This window comes from Antedon bifida, chromosome 5 (assembly GCF_963402885.1).
Source record: "Antedon bifida chromosome 5, ecAntBifi1.1, whole genome shotgun sequence".
In the NCBI taxonomy this organism is placed as follows: domain Eukaryota; kingdom Metazoa; phylum Echinodermata; class Crinoidea; order Comatulida; family Antedonidae; genus Antedon; species Antedon bifida.
This window is the reverse complement of record NC_136230.1, coordinates 14,471,648-14,490,102: the sequence shown is the minus strand read 5'-3', so window position 1 is coordinate 14,490,102 and position 18,455 is coordinate 14,471,648. Positions and strand designations below refer to the sequence as shown.

The 18,455-nt window shown below is 32.7% G+C and overlaps 1 protein-coding gene across 1 annotated transcript in view; it reads left to right on the top strand.

Moving 5' to 3' along the window:
- The window catches only part of LOC144843358 (uncharacterized), an 851,823-nt gene that overhangs the window by 423,752 nt on the left and 409,616 nt on the right, over positions 1–18,455 (top strand). The window contains exon 4 of the mRNA XM_078700149.1: positions 8,824–8,922. Coding sequence (XP_078556275.1) covers positions 8,824–8,922 — 99 coding nt within the window. The remainder of the gene's footprint in view (positions 1–8,823; positions 8,923–18,455) is intronic.

Sequence of the window (18,455 nt, the reverse complement as noted above, 5' to 3'; positions counted from 1 at the left end):
TAGGCTTTGATTACAGTTCTGATGATGAGAATATATTTATGGAAACATGTCACGTAATTTTAAGTATTTATCTGTACATATTTTACAGTTCTGTGTATTTTTACTGATTTTATTCTATTTTTATATTAAGTTGCCATGAGAAAAACCAATTTCAAATTTTTCGTTGATGAACTATTTGATATTAAAGTTATCTTGTATCTTGTATCTTGTTTACATGTTATGCATACCACGGGAGCAGCTTAGTGCACATGTGGAACAACGTGAACTCGACGAACTATTTGCGTACCACCTGCAAGCGGGTTAAACGAAGAAAACGAGGCCAACGTGGTGGTACTAAGCGTAGAATACGTGTTGTTTTATTCGTGCTATGGACATATCGCTAATTTTCGTGATGCCAACTCCATGATACGTAGGCCTAATGCCAATTTAATATATGTAAATACGATCTCTAAAGACAAGCATCTGGCGGTGGGTAAGAACACTTTTCATTTCGCTCCCAAAACCGTTGGTGGTCTCCCTGTCTACTCTACAGCTCACTATGTCGGTCGGTTGGTCGGTCGGTCGGTAAACACTAACTTGTATATGGCCTTGTCTTGATATCAGTTTCATCTAGCTAAGTCCATTTTTCGATGTGGTTATGTTTTTCACGGTCCGCAATCAAAAATTACGCGGTGTACGTACGATTTAACGAAATCACGCTTGTAATCATATCTTCACAAGCATGAATCACAATTAAAAAAAATTTGGTACTCTAACATTTCAGGTCATTTTTCATCATATGGCAATACAATTACTTGCGTAGCGCATATAACGCATGCGTACGAGCGCTTAAAATTTTCAAAATTGTCAAATTTATTTTCAATTAAATTAGAGTACGTTTCAGTCAATTTTAAGCGTTTAAAAAAATGCAATGAGTGCGCAGATTTTTGCTCGCGCACTGCACGTTAAAACGCAACCTGTGTGCCCGATTTCTGTTTTACAACCTTTCTTTAATGTCATCATATTTGATTCACTTTACAACTCAAAATTACGTTATACGAACACGTAAAAAGTGACAGGCTACGCACATGTAAATTTGAAAAATATAAGCATCTGCTTCAAGAATTTTCCTCTTTTCTTTGTTAAATCAATTTTATAATTATAAATGTTAATTTAGTTGTTTATTTATTTACTTTATTTACAAAGAAAATAAAAGAAGTTGTCATTGTCATAAATGTTTTCAAACATTTTCAACATTTTTAAAAATGTTCAGCAATTTCAGTCGGTTGGTCGGTTGGTTGGTCGGTAAACACTAACTTGAGCACGCGACTGCAGCCATGTATATGGCCTTGTTTTACTTACAAACACTCGCTCCGTACACAACAAAATTGACGAATTAGAAGCCGTTATTAAGAATAACTGTATATGCCCTGTTGATATAGCTGTTGTAACAGAAACATGGCAGTCGAATTCAATCTCGACAGATTTCTTATCAATTGATGGCTTTAATGTTTTCACTAAATTAAGAGAGGAAAAACTGGTGGCGGAGTTGCCGTCTACGTAACGGACAATATCCCTGCATGCAACGCCGATTAAAGATGTTATTATTCCCAATGTTCTTGAATGTTTGTAGCTGTCTGTGCTGTTTATATACCTCCAAGATCTGAACATCAGCAAGTGCTAGTTGACCACATAATTTTTACTGTTGATCAGTTAAAGACAATATACTCGGAAATTGGTTTCGTCATACAGAGTTGATATCAACCCCATTTCGTGCTCACTCTTTGAAACAAGTGTTCGTGACACCTACACGTGAACTTGCTATTTTGGACATTATTGTTACTAACATTAATAACGTTTATTGTAAACCAGTTGTTGGTGCATCAATTTGTAATAGTGACCATAATTATGTTTTTTGGGCCCCGAGCGGCCTTAAATTAAATGGTAGTATTAGGAAAAGTATTTTTAGACCTATGCCTAAGCATCGTATGTTTGAATTTGGGAGGTGGATAACTGGCCATTCTTGGGTTTAAGTCCTAGAAGGATTCAGAGAGGATCAAACCGGCTCCTCCTCCCCATTGGCAGTGGGGGCAGCGGTGGCTGGAAGGGGAAAATGAAAAATGTTGATTCAGACGAATCCTAACCAGCCCCTTTGATAAGCTCTTAATAATTGTTGGAAAGTGAAAAGTAGGCCTACTTGAGGTAGTATCTTTCGTATAGGCCTACGCGAAATGTATTATCCTTAAATGATTGGTTCTTACTCTAATTAAGATTACAAATCGCGAATGATAGTTCAAAATATGCAATGCATTTTGATATCCACGCAAGCAATGCTGTGAAAAAAAAAAGAATGTTCAGAATAAAACCAGATAACTAGGAGATCATTACACGTTAGCAGATATACAATATGCACTTAATCCATCATGATGGTATACTGGAGGTTGTAATGTGTTTAAATATATAAAATCCTTTTTTTCCATGATAAAAATTATAAATAAATTTGTGAAAATAAAATATTCTGCCTCTTGCGTAAAAAAAAGGCAATATCTAACAAACCGCATCGGGTTTCGTATAATTATTATTAATGCCTTGTATAACCATCCATACAAGTCCGATAAAAGTATGACGCGTGAGGGCGCACTTTATTTTATGGAAGGCCATTTTTATTTGTACATTTTTTAAACACATATCTGTAAATATTTTAGTTTATACTTGGGTTTTCTTTATATGTTATGTATTTTATTACATAATTTATTGTAAACTATACTTAACTTATTGTATAAACTATTAATTTTGTAGATTTTATAGCTTTGTTAATGCATTTTTCAACGGGCGCTAACGGCGTCTCGTAATTTCAGTCACGCTTTGTCGCATTCGCTATACACAATAATACGACATGAGGCGGTTATAAATTGGGTATAAAAGTCTAATTTTCTCGTAAAATCCCATGTTTTGCAAGACGCAACATCAAGAAATGTTATTATCAATATACATAGGACCTACAGATGAAATTTTATTAGGGTACGTTCTTATACCATGGTGAGGGTGATTTTTAACTGGACTAATAACACTTTGTAATACCTGTCGCGCGCACTTGGTGACAAAACTGTCCAAAACCTTCGCACTTTCGTATTCAACAACAAGATACAAAACCAATCAAGCAAAATTCTATGCATATCATGAGTAGTTAAAAGACAATATGCCCGGAAATTGGTTTCGTCATACTGGGCGATTTTAACAGGGTTGATATTTTTTATTTATTACGGTATATATAAAATTACAAAAACAATAGCACATAGCTAATAACGTTTGTATTACAATAAAAAATATTGAAATGAAATCTATAAAAATACAATAATAAATTCGGAAAATACAATTACAAAATTTCACAATTATTCACTAAAATTTACAATATTAAGATATCAACCCAATTTCGTGCTCACTCTATGAAACAAGTGTTCGTGACACCTACACGTGAACTTGCTATTTTGGACATTATTGTTACTAACATTAATAACGTTTATTGTAAACCAGTTGTTGGTGCACCAATTTGTAATAGTGACCATAATACTGTTTTTTGGGCCCCGAGCGGCCTTAAATTAAATGGTTGTATTGAGAAAGTATTTTTAGACCTATGCCTAAGCATCGTATGTTTAAATTTGGGAGGTGGATAACTGGCCAATCTTGGGTTGAAGTCCTAGAAGCTAAGTCACCCCAAGCTAAGGCTGATTTAGTTTATCGTACAGTCAATAGCGCTATTACACTCACTTTCCACTAAATACTTCTAATATGCATACTAATGACAAATCTTGGATGACCTCAGAAATTAAGATTCTCATTAAAAAGCGCCAAGTAGCCTTTTGCCAAAATAAAACGTACCTGTGGCGCTTCCTTGGACACAAAATCATTTTCTCTATCAAATCAGCAAAAAATCCTTTTAATAAGACCGCCTTTCAAATTTAAAAAGAATGATCCATCCAATTAGCATAAAGGAATCCAAATTATGAGCAATAAATTACAATCCCATCCCAACATTTCAGTCCCCGGAGTCCCCCAAAGTGACCACTTTGAAATTGCTAAGGCAATCAATCAGAGTTTTGCCTCAATCTCACATAATAGCCGCCCGATTGAACGCCATAAGCTACCAGTCTACATTCCAACCTTACATCCCTACCAGATTCAAATCTGGGAAATGTTCACAGCCTACTAAGTTTGGACCAATTATTTTTAACGTTATAATTAATGATGCTGCCGTAAACGCCCAATCATCTAAATTTAAGTATGTTGACGATGTTAGCCTTGTTGAGGTCCGTCGTGCTAGCGATCCCACTTTTGTTGATTCTGACGTTTGTGATCTAGATAACTGGGCTAGTCACAAATTTCTCAAACTCAATTCATCAAAATGTAAAGCCTTGCAAGTTTGTTTTAAAAAACACCCTCCCGATCCTCCAAACTTAGTTATAGTTGGTAAATTGCTGGATTTTGTGCATGAAATAAAAATTCTCGGTATCCCTATACAAGCAAATTTAAGATGGGATACTCTTGTTAGCAATATGATTTCTAATAGTAGCCGTAGATTATATATGCTTAATCGTCTCAAGCGTTTTGGAGTTTCTGCTTGCGATTTGGTGTCCGTTTATGTGGGGTACGTTCGTCCTATTGTCGAGTATGCCTCAACAGCGTGGTATAGTTGTATTACTATAAACAGTCTCTTATGATTGAGCGAATTCAAAAAAGAGCGCTTCGGATTATATTGGGACCTAAGTACGACACATATCTTAACACACTTAAAAGTACTAATCTTCAGACGCTTGATACGAGAAGAATTACATTTTGTAAAGAATTTGCACATCGATGCGTCTGTTCCAATTCCAATTCTCGTTCTCACAGTATGCTCCTTAGAAATCGAATTTCTAATCCCCTGTGCTCGAACCGAAAGATATTTTTTTTTATCTTTCGTTGGAATCACCCACCTTTATTGTAATTTCTTCTCATTTTCATTAACATGACTTAATAGGTATTTATAAACGTATTCATTTACAAACAAATGTATAGTAGTAAAATAATTCTGTCATTCTCAAAACGATATAGATACATATTTGGCATAAAGGTACCGAACCGAAAGAACCGAAAGATATGCCAAAAGTGCTATACCCTTTCTCGCCAAACTCCTTAATGACAAATGATTCTTGTTTTATTGGTCGTCATGTGCAAATTCTGCTCGCGTGCTTGTGTGCTACTTTTTGTCTATTTTCAATTTTGTATATTTTTATCGATTCTTGAATTTTGTACCTTTATATTTTTATATTTGTAATTTTTTAGATTTTTTGTCCTTTTGATGTGTACATTATCATGTTAATATTGTTTTAATTCAGCATTGTGCTGCGATTACGATATATTGAATAAATAAATAAAAAAAATACGTGATTTTGGCCCTCTATCGGCAGAACGTCCTCCCGTCAACACTTTATCATAATTTACACTGAGACAAGTTAGCACTACCGGATAAAGAGTTTACATTTCAGGCAAAAAAACACATGTTTTACATTTATAAAGTACTATAAAAGTTATAAAAGCAAGAAAAATGTATACGTATACAATACATTAATCTTTATTTAAATTAAAAATGTAGCATACTTAAATCCAAAACGTTATTGTTAATTGATCACATCGTATTGATTTCAGTGCAATAATTTGTTTAGAGTGAAACATACTATAACATAATGTTTGTAATATTTCAGACTGGAGCGTCACCTTTATATGTGGCTGCAATAAACGGCCAGACAGATGTTTGCACTATTTTGATCAAGGCTGGAGCTAATTTTGAACTTCAGGAAAATGTAAGTGTTACAAACATTAATACTAATATGTGCTATATAATTCAGTGTGATTAAAACAAAGTGCTAATTTTACAATTTAAAGGACGTATCGGTAATAAAATACCTAAATGAAACAACTCAGGTCTACTTTGTAGTGAGGATAACTGTATTGTCGAAAACTGCACCATGATTCGAAACAACGCTGCCCCATCAAGGTTAATCTTGACATTGAGAAGTCAGATCAACCAAAGATGGACTTGGATACCTCCAAGCCAAATCTCATCAAATTAATGATCCCGAAACTCAAGAAAGGACAAAAATAGAGTCGATTCCTGACAAACTGTCTTGGAAAAAAAACATCGCATATAATTATAATAACTATCTGTAAACTCCCTGTCGCACTTTGTAATAATCGTCAAATAACACTTTGTAATACCTGTCGCGCGCACTTGGTGAGAAAACTGTCCAAACCTTCGCATTTTCGCAAGATACAAAACCAATCAAGCAAAAATGTATACATATCATGAGTAGTTAAAAGGCAGACTATACTCCTAATTTTTTCCATTTTAGGTTATATGCATGCATATTATAATTTTCAAAAGCAATATATTTTTCTATTTCAATATTTCTTTTAACAATGACTTTAAATGTGTGGGTCCTCTGAAATGTTACAGTTGAATATACACCTTTTAGCTCTCAAAATTTGTACATTAAATGCATCGAAACTATGAAATTTTCCGATACCAAAACATATTTTAACATTGTTTAAAATTAAATCGTAGTTGATGTTTCTTTTAACAAAACCTTTAAAGGACTTTCAGAATGCATCATATCCACCAACAAATTGAATATTATACTATCAAGAAAAATATCACATACAATACATTGGATTTTTTGCGAAGAAAACAACATACACTATTAACTTGATTGGTTATTCGCACTTAATACTGTAAAAATATACATAATTCAGCACTATGAATAGTTTCTTTTGTCAGGTCATAGAGTATGTGCGTATTTTAAGATGTTTGTTACACTGTGTGAGTTAACGCGGATATCCCGAACTAATCACGGTGATGATTGAGTTCAAATTTTAGTTTAATTCACCAATTTTTTGGGAAACTTTTAATCATTGTCCGTTGTTATTTTTGCTTTCATACTTAATTAAATTCGTGTTTCATCCGTTTCTGGAACTGGTACGTTCTGGTACATGTACTGTATCGTCATTGAGACCCGGGGTGCTTTGGCCCATGTTGCAAGCCGTTTAAAACGTTTTCCTTATGCCGAAACAGCTCACTTTTCATTATTTGGTGTTTGATTTAAACTAAATAATGTATTGATTATATACCAATTAGGCCTACCGAATTTATTTGAATAAACGCCGTCTACCCCATAACACATATTTGTAATATGCAACATCCACCCTCTAATAAACGCCCCGCAACATATATTTATACACACAATATTGTATTATAACACAAACACAATTGTATTTGTTGAATAATTCATTGACTGCTATATCTATTTATTTACCAAGTATTTTCATACAATTGTTTACTGTTATCACTTCTTGATAATATCAAATACGGTGTTGTACTTGTTCATATCTAGGGGAATTTATTTTATTATAAAACGTTACCAACAATGCCTCCCCGAATGAACGCCGCCACACCTAACACCCACCCACGACATCACAACAACATCATTGTTTGTATATTTCTCATTACATATATCTGACGACGAGCGTTCCTTTAATGTGTCTTGGTATTTTGTGACCATCATAAAAAGCTTTTAAAAAAGGCGCCGCAATACAACCATGAGAACATTCTAGTCATTTTACAGGACGTAGTATTCCAAATGGAATATGACGATTGCTGAATTAATTACGCTTTAATTGCACTAATTGCCAAAACATAAAAAAAGTACTATTGTTCCTATAAAACTAACCCTCATAAGATTAATTCTAAACAAATTAATACTAAAACTACAGACAATTGTTAATTCCAATAAACACGCACTTCAAATTAAATTTATCTTTCATTTAAGACAAACTGTTCATATTCATAAAAGAAATGAAATACATTGAGTCGAAAATAGATATCGGAAAAGGACAATTACTAGAGTTCTAATAATTGTTAATACCTACTATGCAGGGTGACGTAAATAGATAAGTGCATTTTTTTAAAAATCTGAATGACTGTGAATTGAGTATTTGCCCGATGGCGGCTAGTTTGATGGATGAGTACGCAGTGACAATTGCTAATTTATTCTTTGTAACTTGTTTTTACATCTGACCGGCATTGTCGAAGTTCAACTCAGTCCCAAGAATGGTTCTAGTGACAAGAACACACTTTTTTTCATTGTTGTGTACCACTATTTTGGAAAATGTTTGAAGTGAAATATTTTCACATGTACACATGTACGGAAAGAGTACCTATTTAAGTATACAGAAAATAGTGCAATCTGTGGGTATACTTAACAGAAAGAATTTCAACTAGAATGTTTACAGTTTCTCAGTAGCATGTTTTATCTAACCAAGTCAACAGAGAAAACAATATAATATAAATAAATTAATAAGTAGATAATTTAAATATACTGTAGTGTATAAGCATAAATAATTTTTTTTTTGTTAATAACGAGGATTTCATTGCCGGTTTATGTGAGCTTGAAATAAACACTCGATTCTGCTACTGTCAATAGGTGGTGTCTGAAAAACTAAAGGTTAAATAAAAAAAAAGAAAGAACCACCATATTTTACACAATTGGTAACAGTTTATAAAGTATAAATGCTACAGTTATTAGGTGTTTAAACGTACTGTATCATCCATAAGAATATCATGCAAGCAAATACGTATGTAATGCATTAATATTAATAAACTTTGTTTAATTTAACAGTGTAGTATATATAAATTATATTATTTAATGGAATTAGTATTATACATGATCACAACTAATTGATTTTAGTGCAATATTAGATAGTGTGTTGTGAAGTGAAAAATACTATAACATAATGTTTGTAATATTTCAGGAAGGATGGACACCTTTGTGTGCTGCTGCAAGTAATGGCCACACAGATGCTTGTACTATTTTGATCAAGGCAGGTGCTAATTTGGATCTTACAGACAATGTAAGTTTTACAAACATTATTAAGGGGTGCTGTATAGTTCAGTGTGATTAAAACAATGGTTTAATTTTCAAATTTAAACCGGCTACCGGTATTATATAACACCTAAATAAATTCCTGTCATTTGATAGGACGAATGTGGTCACATGGCGTGCAATAGTACGCACTTTTAAACGATTGTTTAATGGTACTTTTTTCCGTGTACGAAAAAACAAATATTTTCGCGTTTGGAAAAATAATATATTGTTTTATACTATTGCTTTTGAAATGCAACAGCGCCACTTATTTTCGCGGCGATTTTAATGCTATGATGACTAGTTTTTCTGGAGAGATATATGTACTAATTTAGATCAAAAAGGCATTTAAATTAGCTTTAGATCGTGTGTAAGATTTTTATTAATTAATGGGAACATCTCTACAAGATGTGGAATCGTTGGAAAAACCATAATTAGCCTAGATAAGTTCAAATTGTCTGTCGAAATTTTACCTTTCAGCCAAGCTAGTACTAGGCCTAGGTCTAGCTATAGGCCTGTTAGTATTAGGCTAGGCCTAGCCTAGGCGTTTTAGCCTTGCTAGGCCTAGGATTATTTGGTCGTTTGTTGACATAATTGAAGCTAAAGTGTGTTTATAAAATCCATATAAGTATAAAATTTAATATAATATATTATTATACTTCAAAACAACATGGTACAACATAACAACAATAGTTATTTTCATATCATACTTGTATAATAACAATCATGGCCTGTATAACATGTTCGATCTGTCGGCCTCAACAATGAAAACAGGAAACAACGCTTTTACATGCATAATTTATATTACAGAAATCAATCATGCAAATTGATTTTTATACGCCTCTTTTTAAAAAAAAAATTAAAATATTCCAATTTACGACCGACGCATTAACGTCAGAAGTCATCAGCAGTCATCAGCAACATTATTTAAAGAAAAGCTTCCGCCGGTTGATCTGATAGTTTTGATAGAAACAGACATTAAGCTATACAGGGAAACCATCGCTAGTAACCCTTTGTTTGTATTTTTTAAATAGTATCCACGAATAGGCCTTTTGATACGATGAAGCCAAGTAAAGCGAGAAAAAAATAAATAAATAACTAATATAAATATACTGTATAAACTTATGTTTTTTATTAACGATTTCATTGCCCGTTTATGTGAGCTTAGAATTAAAAGAAAATTTCGCGATTGCAGAGTGAGACTGAGAAACAAAATCGGCTAAACAGTTATTTGAAATAGGCATAATTAACCTCATACATTATAATTCAAATGCAAAAAACTCACAGTAAGTCTTCCTACAATTGTTTATTTAAGATTCCTGATAATCGGTATGTAATCAGTTGATTTGCGAAACAGTTTTTGTCAAATCCGAAATCACTATTATGTGTGACTGATGAGCTTTAATTGATTTAAATATTAGTATAGTTCAGACGTTAACGAAATGAGGTTATCCGTGTATTCTTTTTTCATTATGTACTTTTTATATTATAGTATTATTTGTTTTTACTATATAACTATCAGCCCGATAGATAACATATCTGATGACGCAATGTATAGTTTAACATACATTTTACATATTATCGTAAACATAATCACGGGGAAGGTGTTCATGTACGTAAATAGCAGCATACTGAAAACAGCAGTTACATGAAGACATTGGTATATATACTAAGCAAGTACATTGTCATTTCCTCATGTAGAATATAGTTGTTTTATGATTGCGTTAGTGTCATAGGCGATTTAACCGTGCATATACCAGGGCACATTGCCATGCCCAAAAGCTAAGTAAAGTGGTTGACATACCTACTAGAGAAGAGGCTATACTTGACGTAATTATTACAAATCTGAAACAATAATACTTATAACTAGTGTCACTCTGACTATACAGTAACTGTTACTTCGTCATCAAAATATTTTTTAAAAGAAGACAAACAATAACAAGTGAATTCGCCGACCCATGACTCCTCTTGCCATTCAACAAATTGTTGAGTGGATTTACATCGCATCCTTTGGATGAGGTTTTCAATGTAACTAACATTGATTAGAAGGCAAGCATTATAATACTGATTACTTATTCCAATCAGTACAATTAAAGTAAGTAAGTAAACACATGATGAATTGGAAAATTGAAGAAATTATTATTATTATTATTATTATTATTGAGTTACTGATCCAGTGACATCGTTGAATACACGGTTTACGCGTAATACAGAATGTTCCATCCAGGGACCAAAATGCCTACGTCGTGTACTGTGTACGTACGCTACAGCAAAAGCCTACGAATTATGTTCACGATCTAGGTTGTGTTTAGATTAAATGTACTACACGTTTCATTGCAGGCCTACTGGATAGGCCTACAGTAAAACAAAACATGCCATTTTCGTTTTTATCCAACATTTTTGTTGCGTTGTTTCGCCTGTCACGCATGCCATCGGACCTTGATGATTTGCAATGTTTTTTTAAAATAACAAGTGGTTGTTTTTTAAAACATGTAATTCTCTCGTATCGTCGGCTTTTGTAACTGATTTTAAATTCCATCTTCTCTTTAAATTATATAGAAAAATGTATTATTATAGGATACTAAAATAAGCTCTTTCACTGTGTATAAATTACATAAACATATTAATACCACCAAAATTACGAGTGAGAATCAATAATATCATAAGGCATTTAATGAAAATACAGACCGTCTTAAAATTACGTCTCGATAAATTTATTCGCATGATAATTATTGACTCATTTAAACGCAACTGTGTAGTACGTATACAAATACTCTCGGCTTTGATTACAGTTCTGATGAGAATATATTTATCGAAACATGTCACGTAATGTTAAGACGGTCTTTATTTTATAATTATAATGAAATAATGTTGTATCTTCTGTAAAAGTGTTTCCTTTCAAGTTCTCTATACAAATGAGAAATGGTTTAAATAAAAGTAGTACTGTAATACAGCCTGTTCAAGGCACGTACGTATTACCCGTACATAAACATCAAAACAATCATGTTTCAAACAAATATAAAGTAAAATACTCAAATCAATCTTAAAAAGTACTCTAGGCTTTGATTACAGTTCTGATGATGAGAATATATTTATCGAAACATTTCACGTAATTTTAAGACGGCCTGCATTTTAATTAAATGCCTTATTGATTCTCACTCATAAACCGGCACGTGTGCAGCAGAGGTGCCGTCCCCATAATGTCTGAGGAAAAGTATTATTAGGCCTACTAATATTGTAGAATTTATTTTATCAAACTAATTTCTAGTAACCAATAGTAAAACGTCTAATTCACGAACTCATTTTCATTGCGGTTTACGCGTCGATATCTGCGACCAAAATCTGAATCCTTGCTTGTGATTGGACGCACTTGTCTGGCGGTGTCGATTTGTACGAAACATTTATACAGTAACTCTATATTTGGAAGTTGGCTCAACTTACGCGTCGACATCCGGGGGCCATGCTATACACATCCATGGACTAAAATGCGTAGTTACGAGAGGAGGTATGCTCCCTTGTAAGAAACGGCAATTCATTCGCAACTATCATTTTACAAGTCTACCCACTGCCACTTTCATTGGGTTGTTTACTACACCAACGCCTAGAATGTAGCATCGCGCATGCTGGAACATCCTAAACAACAAAAAGTTGCAAAGGGTCACGCGATTAGCGATTTTAAAACATGAGAACGTTGAATAATAATAGAATACCTCTTGGCCCGTGGGCAAGTCTTACGTTCACGGTTCGTATATTTTCTATGCTAACATTTAACTGATAGGTATTATACTGAACTTTAAAGGTCACTTCATTTTTAAAATTGAAAGAATTTATTTAAACACAGTTTACGCATATCATCGGATCTCATTTATTCTCTCTCTTTTATTTACATCTACCATAACAAATTACAAAGTTTCCTCCTCTGAATGTGGTTAAAGGGTCTCAAATTACGCTAGAACGTGTTGATTTCGGGGCCTTCGTCTTCCCTGGACCCACACAGGGTTCCCTGGCCCCAGCCAAGTGATGCTCACTTCGCTCGCATATTCCCCAGTCGGGGACTTTAGGTTATAAAGAAACCAGGGCATCTTTAGTGAGGAATATAATTACTCCAGTGTTATGGTTCAAAATCAGCCCATGTTGATGTTACAGCAGTTTATCAGATTCCACTGCACCCAATTGGTTGAGCTGAATCAAGAACCAAGTTGACAATGCAGTTTATGCTAAGGGCAGAATATTGCATACAGAGAGACATCTGAAGATTTGGTGTTATGATTGTTGAACTTATATAATTATTACTTCACATGAATATGCAACCCCAATTGGTAAACAAAGTAATGTTGAATCAATACATTAACCGTGCAAAATTATTTTTGGTATAAAATATATGAGCAATAATATGGCGCACATGAACAGGTGTGTAATCTTAATATTATGTGATAGAACGTACGGGTTCAATGTGATGGAAAAGTAATTACATCAACCTGAAGCCATAACTCTCCCTGATAACTTACCTGTTAGTAATGATGGATATTCTGGTGTTTGGCTTGTTTGTATCTACAACAGGTAATTGAATGTGGTAAAATCAATTTTCAGAAAAGATTGAAAACATATAGTAAGCACATTTGAAAGAACCATACATTGAGAAAAACGAATTACATAAATCATGGTATTTCAAGTGGTATATTTGTGTTCAGAGAATCGAACACATAATGTGATTTTATTATTCTATACTTTCTTTGATAACACAGCGACACTATATTATATTTTAGTAAAACTGATAATTTCCAGTTTGATTTCCGATGAAGCTCAATCGTATTCCAGTGAATTCTAGGACAAGATATACGAGATACAATGATCACAATTGTAAAACACAACATTATGCACATGATATTACAGAATTATAATTTATTGAAAGTGAAAATGTTGAATTTAAAATGGAAAGAATTATGACTATGTATAAGCCTGGGCAAAAAGATGAGTTTTTAATAATTGTTTTAACGAATCTAAGTTATACACGTGTAAACTAATAATTAACTATATTTTATAGACAATGCGGTGCTGAACCGGAAGCCAATGTAATTCTTTAAGAGTATCTGTAATATGCGATTAATTATTAATTATAATAAATAATAATTAATTATAATAATACCCTGACACAGAATACCATATATAATATGTGGAATGCACAGTATGTGTGTAATACAACATTTACAATTGTTGAATTGTTCTTGAAAATGATATAGATATACCAGTTATTACCGTACTGAATCATTGTTAAGTGAGGATGATCATGTTGTTATAGGCGAAAGTACACCATTAGGGTATTCATTTTTAAATTTCTCTACTGTCGATATTATTTTCAAAAAAAAGTCAAATTAATGTTTTTATATCTCCAACGGGTAACGTAAACTACTTTTGAGGATTCTTGTGTAACTGAATGTCAAAATGTATCCGCATATGAATAGAATGGCTTCAAGACCTCACAGTTTCTTGAGGAATTTGATGATTTGCCTTGAAAGTCATACTTCTCGGTAAAAATGTGATACATACCTTTCATCAATCTGTAAGAATGGTTTGCAGCAATTTGTGACTAGTCATCATTAACTAGGTCACATCCTTGATCACTTTATCTGTCGGATTGTCCGGGTGATCATAAATTAATTGATTGCCATGTGCTACCCAATACGTATGGATCCGACAATCATTTGATCCATTGTTGTATGGACCAGTGAAACCCCCAGCCAGAGCGAAAGATCGTTAATAATTACGGAAGTTTAAAATAATTGATCTGAGTCAGATTTGAAAAAAAAACAAGGCCATATTCATGGCTGCAGTCGCGTGCTCAAGTTAGTGTTTACCGACCAACCGACCGACATAGTGAGCTGTAGAGTCGCGGTACACGCACGCGACTAACAACACTCCTTTTGCATACGACGAAGAACTGTTAATGTCTACAACACAGTTAAATCAAGGGTTTTGAATACGCATTTTTCCCCTCAAAAGATGCGTTCGCGAAACATAGCAAACATTTATAGTGGTTTAATGATGAGATTTAGGAAGCTCGAAGAGAACAGCGTCGATTGGAAAGAGCGGCGGACATCGAAGGAAGATAATATAGCCATCAGAACAAATGTGGTAATCAGAACAAAGTAGTTAATAAAATATTAGTATTCTTGATAATAAAATAAAACATTTTTTGTATTAATTGATTAGTTTCTGAATATTCTAAACCGTACAGTTAACACTCTATTGAATAACAAAGCCTGACCGCTACTTGCCACTAGTTCGAATAGAATGTTGTGTGATCAGTTTGCTAATGTGTTCATTTATTTTCATTCATTTCATTTTTCTCATTTTGAATTTTGAATCAAAATACGAGTAACCCGAGAAAAAAAATCTAAGTTGAACTCTGTTAGAAGAATGTTTATCATTACGTCAAAATTCCAAATGCACTACATTATAATTATGATTCTGTACGTTTTTAGGAGTTTTTTTAAAACGCTCTCAATTACAAATGTTACCTACTATTACTATTATGTGCACACATACATTAGTTTGGTTTGCGGTACACTATGTGTTTACTAATAAACAACGACAAATCATTTTCAACTCATTACAGTACTGTCTCTATCAAAGCAGGTGAAACACTCGAAATAATGACCACATTTTATAACGTAAAATCACGTACAGTATGAAATACGGTACCCACTCTGAAGACGAGATTGTAAATAAATCACTAGGCTATCAAAAGAGCTCAACATTTTTTTTTGCGTATAGACTCATTTTCTCATTTTTTCCAGCATTTTTTATAGTTTACCAGGACCCTACAAGGACAAGTTGGAACTCAAACATATTGTTAATTATGCTTCACGTATACTTAGAATTGAGCAGATCTCAATCTAAATAATTGCAGATTTTACTAAGAAAACACATTCAATTGTGCAAAGACCAACACATCCCATGCACAACTGTTCAAGAAAGAGGTCCATAACCTCTCGTAATAGGGTTTACTATCTGCCTTTATAGCACTGAATGTTAGCGTGTGTCGTGTTTTTATTTTATTGTTTTTTGCCGTACAGAGCAACACTATTGATTTGATGCAAATGATACAATAAAAGGATATGAATCGAGATATCCATTGATTTGGTAGAACATTTATTTTAAAAACGTAATCCCTCCCAGTAATGGAAAACAGAAACCACTAGTAAGAATTTAGCAGTCAAAATTTGGAGCCTGGATACGTATTCAGTCGTAACTGCTTGTTGAAACGGAAACACCAATGTATTATAATTTACATTCAGACTACTTAGCACTACCGGATGAAGTGTTTACATTTCAGGCAAAGAAACATACAAAAATGAATATTATACAAGCAAAATAAATGTATACGTAACAATACATCATCTTAAGAGCAGTTGTCTATAAATATCGACCTTTAGGTGGCCAAGTCAAAAATAGATTTTCTTTAAAATTTGCACAATGAAGGAGGTTTGGTTGAAACATGTACAGATAAAATTTTTGATATCTGTATCTTGTTGCCATAGTAACGGCCATTAAAAAAATTACAGCATTTTCTTGTAATTTTTCCTATTATTTCACTGTCAAATAAGGTAAATGTTGATTTCAATAACTCTTACACGGATTGTTGAAATTTAATTTAATTTTTAACACAAGATGATGAAAGACTTATAAACAAACTGAAAGCAAAAAATTGTTGGTCGGGCATGGTAATGTACCGTACCATTTATTTTCAATAGGGGTTTTTTTACTTTTGCTAAAAAATCCAATTTTGGCCAAAGTTTGGAGCTTCACAACGTCTATGGTAACACTTGAATTGTGTTGTTCTTGATTATATGTATTCTATGGACCTTGTGTGAATGGATAAAAGGCAAAATTTGGAGAATACTTTTTTTGTTATACTGATGTCACAAAATTAGTATTTTTCTGATTTCATGATAATGTTATTTGTAAAGTAATGGCTTAAATTGATCAAACCCTACCCACAATTGTTTAATAATCTAGAACTCAGTGTTTTGTGTTCGTACATATTCATAGCTATAAACATGACTACATTCCTCCGCAATTCTTTTATACGGTAATACACCTGACTAGTTCTATGCAAATTACCCTTTGCGTTTAACTTTACATATCCGTCACTTTTGACTGTGACACAAGGACATAAAAATAATAACGGTCAATTCCTGATAAGTACTGTCTTGAAAAAACACATCGCATCTAATTACTCTGTAAACCCCGTTTGTACTGCCGCACTTTGTAATAATCGTCACACTTTGTAGTAATCCAGCTGTCGCACTTTGTAATAATAGTCCGGTCAAACTACGGTTTGACCTAGACAAAATTACAACAGAATTTATTTTTGTTGTAGGTACTTCCTAAGACCAATCTGAACAACATATAAAAAATGGAGAAAAAAGCGAGATGAAGACAAATTGCTAAATTACATTATAACTAAAATGGCTGTTTTCTCTCAATTTTACCCAAACATCAGTATTAAAGCATCCGATTTTGGCAAATAATGTGTTCAACCACAGTCATTAGAACATAATTATATTTTGCAAGAAACTATCATTGAAGAAAATAAAAATTAATTGTTCAACTTTTAAAAATTCAAGATGGTAAATATAGTTCAAAATGGCTGCCATTTTTCTCAAAGTTTGAGAAAGATGTATAGTTCTTAAACCTGATTTATTAGAAAAAAATGCATTTCAGTGAAAATCAGACCAGCTTTATGTATGAACTAGTTAGGCATACCAAAAATAATATACTACATTTATATAGCGCCATTTTCATGAAAAAACATGCTCAAAGGAGCTTTACATAGATACATAAAAAAAACAGACAAAAAGTTACATAGATATATAAAAGTATGGATACAATTTAAAATAAATCTATTTAAAAAGGTTAAAATTTAAATTCAGGTCCATTATTAAAAATTTGGCTTATTATTACTATTTATACTCCATTACACTTATATATTAAAACATCAAAAATACAACATTAAAACGTATGACAAATTAGATAAAATTATAATAAGCATTTTGTCACCTTTTAAAAATACCATTATTATATAGATCGTTAAAATTTAAAATACAGTTTATAAATTTCAACATTTGAAAGTACAAAAAATAGATTTCTTAAAATACCATTGTTATAAAAAAGATTAAAAGTACTATTTATACTGTATATTTACTATCATTTTAATTTTTAAACATTATAAAGCATTACAGCATAAGAAAATAAATAAAAAATAAATAAGTTCACTGATCGTTACCATAGTGCACGTGCGTTTCCATATTTAAGTGCTCATCAAAAATAACACCCAGATTGTTCGCATTTGGTGTAGATTCAATTCAATAGTTAGCTCAAAATTCTGTTTGATTTATATTTCTTATGACATGGAGAAAACAAAACGATTTCAATTTTGTCATCATTTAGTTTCAGCATATTTACCATCATCCACATTTTAACAACAATTCCATGTTAGCAGAGGCAAAGCGTATGTCT